This window comes from Stereum hirsutum, assembly GCF_000264905.1.
Source record: "Stereum hirsutum FP-91666 SS1 unplaced genomic scaffold STEHIscaffold_3, whole genome shotgun sequence".
NCBI lineage: Eukaryota > Fungi > Basidiomycota > Agaricomycetes > Russulales > Stereaceae > Stereum > Stereum hirsutum.
Genome location: NW_006763133.1, coordinates 168,869 through 173,221, shown reverse-complemented (window position 1 = coordinate 173,221; position 4,353 = coordinate 168,869). Strand labels below are relative to the sequence as shown.

General features: G+C 46.8%; 1 protein-coding gene across 1 annotated transcript; it reads left to right on the top strand.

Annotated features, from left to right (window-relative positions):
* Window positions 1-2,065: 2,065 nt before the first annotated feature.
* Window positions 2,066-2,327, top strand: STEHIDRAFT_153356 (uncharacterized protein; the record flags this gene model as incomplete). The annotated part of the gene is made up of 2 exons (XM_007300623.1): window positions 2,066-2,070; window positions 2,132-2,327. 2 exons carry the CDS (start codon window positions 2,066-2,068, stop codon window positions 2,325-2,327), a joined length of 201 nt encoding a protein of 66 aa, XP_007300685.1.
* Window positions 2,328-4,353: the final 2,026 nt, after the last annotated feature.

Below are 4,353 nucleotides of genomic sequence, written 5' to 3'. Positions count from 1 at the left end.
GAATGTCTCATATGCGTCTGACCGAGTCACTATGAGTCCCGATGAGCGTTACTTAGTCGCAGTGACTCAATCGTAGTTAGAATGAGTCAGAATGTAGTCCTAGTCATGTATTTAGCCAAACTGCCGGCTCCCTCGAGGGGGGTATAAATACAGCGGATCGAGCGACGAACGAAAAAAAGACAGGTTAACTCCTGACCACCACGTTCTCCTCATCCAGTTTGCCCCAGTTTATTGCTACAGAGGCTGCTACCTCTGCGTCTGCATCAAAGCTAACAAGAGAGACCCTGCTCTCTACTCTAAGTGAATAGTTTAAGTCAATCGTCGACTTCCGATAAGTCGAATCACTGTCCGAAGCCTCAAGAGAAAGACGTCTCGTTGAGCTCGCCCCGTCTGCAAGTCTAAGCCGAGTCATTCAAGAGAAAACGTCTCGTTGAATACTCTCCCATCGTTATTGATCACCGGAAGATCAATCTGAGTCATTTCTAAGTTTCAACGTTACGCCGCCAGTCCACGCCACCAGCCTTTCGCCACTTGAGATCCAGCAGAGTATCGCTCGTGATCGTAGTGAGAATTTATTCCCCACGAACAACTAGTCGAAATCGGGAAAGAAGAAAACCTATTTACGCCTAGGCAAGACCTTTGAATTTTACTTCAAAACCACAACTTGCACGACACCATACAGCCCCTAGATTATCCAAGACCATAATGGCAGAGTAGGACTAGGTAGAGAAAGAAGTGAAGAGAGCAGAGGGAGGAGGAGGACGAGGGAAGAGAGAGAAGAAGTGGGAAAGAAGAGAAGACGACAAGTGTCGCCTTTTAGCCAACAGAGAACAAATATGTGCAAACTGAAATGGCCTTCGGGCTAAACCTAACTCTTTATTTCTCGGCGTTTCTAAGGAGTGTACACGCCTTGCAGGCATTGTGGCCCCAGGTGCCACTTCGACGATGGAGATGTGGGATGGATAGAGGGATAGGCACGTGACCAGTTATGTGGTAGGCACGTGATGGCATGTGACCTTGTGGTCGTGATGTAGGGACATGTGACCAGGTCTGGAACATTCTAGAATAGTCTTGTGCATGTTGACTCAGTGGTTTGTACCCATTGTGCCCATTGCTGGACCCACTGGATATCCATGAAGGATTCCTGTAGTGTTCACTCGTAGTGTACAGTGAGGACATGCCCTAAAGGGTCAGCCCAGGATGTATATAAGAACCACCTGTATCGTAGAATAGTTCCCTAACTCGATCTCCTTTGCTTCTCGCCATACTCAGTGTGACCTTGTGTCCTGGTGTATCCAGCCCCAAGCCCACGGTCTCAGTTCACCCACATTCTCTCTGGGCTAGTGCCCCTAGGACAAGCGCTCCTAGTACTCACATTCATATGCCAACACCCTCAGCTACAGGGTTAGGCTTGGTTTGGGTTTGGTTAGGGTTTGGCTATAGGTGACGCCTTAGGTTTAGTACCAGGCTACCTTAGCACAAACATGGGACGTGGCACAGATGCAGAGTTGAAGTGAGGTGCCACAGGATTCAGTTTTATGCCTGATTTGGGAACAGAATGAGTCTATGCTGCTGAACACGCGGAAAATCCGGAAAACTCCGAATTTAGTCCTAAGTTAGGGTTTATGGCGCCTCTGGCCTCTGCTAGCTCTAAGTCCTTTCCTCAGTGCTGCTCAGCTTCCTGCTCTTGTCTCTGGTGCTTCTTGGGCTCAGTTTTCTCTTGAATATCTCTGGTTTCATGCCTACAGAGGCCTAGGACTTGTACTTGTGACTTGTAAAACCCTGGAGCTTGCTACAATAGTGAGTAAATTTCGCTTTTTTTTAGCCATTGTGGCCCATCTTGCTAGCTCTCCTGTTTCTTTGCCTTTCCATCTCTCAATCTCAACTATGGATCATTACTCATCCCCACCTATCTACTTTATATCTAGAAAGTTTGAGCCAATTTGGTCTATGGGATAAGTCTGGGCAGCAATAGGGCATGTGGCCCAGCCTACCCCTTCCTGATTTCGCTTTTTTGTCTTTTTCAGAGATGATGCAGAGCTTTCTGATGGACTGGGCAGGATCTATGAGGTGAGTACTGACCTTCCTCACTCAAATTTCACTTCTGAGAGCCCTAGAAACTGTGCAGCAGGTCCATGTTGGTGCCACATCACCCCCACCTCCCCCTTCCCTCTCCACATCTATCCAGCCCTCTCACCACTCAAATCAAGCTTTGTGCAGCACGTCCTGGGTCATATCTACCTCCTCCAACTGTCCCCATCTCTATCCATCTGCTGGTTCCTTCCCAGCAGCATCATCTCTTGCCACCTCATCAAGCCTCTGATTAAATTTCGCTTTTTCCTCTCTTTTTTGAGGTTTCATGGTCCCCAAGTATGCTTCTGAGCTTACTCTTATGGTTAATCATGTGAGTTCTCCCTTTCTATCCACAGATCATCTCTATTCCACAATCCCCTTCTCTTCATGTCCCCATTTTGGGCCACAAAAACTTAGGTTTTTACATGTTCCTAGGTATCCAAGCTCTGCTTCTCTTCTCTCCTATACATCCTGTCTCTCCCTGTCTCTCTGCACCTGCCCTTCTGCTATAGCTAAAGTTTCTGTATTTAATTTAGATATCTAGGTCAAGGGCCACTTCATGTGGCACTCGTAGCTGTGCCTTCCTGGACGTCCAGGAAGGCACTTGAATTTCTTACAACTTTACACATTCTTTTCTTTCTCTCTCTTTATATTCTGTACATCCTCATGTATCTAATTTACCAATGAATACAATTACTTTTCTATCTTTTCTATGTATTGTGAGCAAAAATAGAGGAAATTCCATGAAATAAGAGAAAAATACCTACTCTGCTTGAAATTGACCATAATCAGAGCATATAGAGCAGTGATTATTCTGTAAAGCTTGTTGTCATATAGTATAAATCATTCTACCTGCATGAAAGAGAAGCCAACAGAGATGTAAATCATCTATAGGCTTGATTACTTCCTAGAAGGAGTCATGGTTAAGACCACAACGGGCTTAACCGGCTTCGATCATTTCATATTCCGTTCGTACTTAGTTGCCTAGTTCGTCTAATACTCCGCTGCCTCAATGTCTCCCCGCTCCTATGTGTCTCTTTATTCCGGTTTCTTTTTGTCTCTTTTATAGCCCACATCGTTGACCCACATCTCGTCCCCTTCCGACTCGTCCCGCGACTCCTGTACTTACTCAGCCTCGACTCACGCTCATGTATAAAAGCTCAACACCAGTATCGGATCTCTACCTTACTTGCTTCTAAATTCACTCGTGCTTATCTGGACTCTCGTGCGACTCCGTCTCTAACCCTGCCCGTTACAGAAGATAGCAATATCTCGTTGAACTCAGGAGATACAGTACGTTACCTAGTGAGACATTATATGACTGCTATGAGAGCTATAGCACTCACTCCTATTTGGGGTCAGGCACCCGGTGATCTATGACAGACCAGCACCGGCTATCAGAGCGATCAAATTATAAATAGAAGGGCATGCTTCTATATAGCAAAAACATAACTTCCTGATGCACTAGCAGCGACGTGAAGACGTGAGGGTGAAGAGGAGTGAGCCTCTGTTCTGAGCTGTTCATCCAGGAGTTGACGATCTCAAAGCTGGGGTATGTACATGCAGACTACTCTACCTATATACCCAAGCTGAGAGTACGCGTAAGCGATGACAAAGTGGACACATAAGTGGGGGATTCATATGCGTATCGAGTCATAGTCCGTAAAAGTGAGTGGGTGAGAGTGATGAAGGGCCGCACGTCGAGAGTGAAGGAGAGTGGAGAGGAGCCGCATCATAGAGAAGAGAAGGTAAAGGATGAAAAAGGAAAAGGGCACGTAAGCTAGGGGTGATGCATACAAGGTGAAACGGCCTTCGGGCTAAACCTAACTCTTTATTTCTCGGCGTTTCTAAGGAGTGTACGCGCCTTGCAGGCATTGTGGCCCCAGGTGCCACTTCGACGATGGAGATGTGGGATGGATAGAGGGATAGGCACGTGACCAGTCATGTGGTAGGCACGTGATGGCATGTGACCTTGTGGTCGTGATGTAGGGACATGTGATCAGGTCTGGAATGTTCTAGAATAGTCTTGTGCATGTTGACTCAGCGGTTTGTACCCATTGTGCCCATTGCTGGACCCACTGGATATCCATGAAGGATTCCTGTAGTGTTCACTCGTAGTGTACAGTGAGGGTGTGCCCTAAAGGGTCAGCTCAGGATGTATATAAGAACCACCTGTATCGTAGAATAGTTCCCTAACTCGATCTCCTTTGCTTCTCGCCATACTCAGTGTGACCTTGTGTCCTGGTGTATCCAGCCCCAAGCCCACGGTCTCAGTTCACC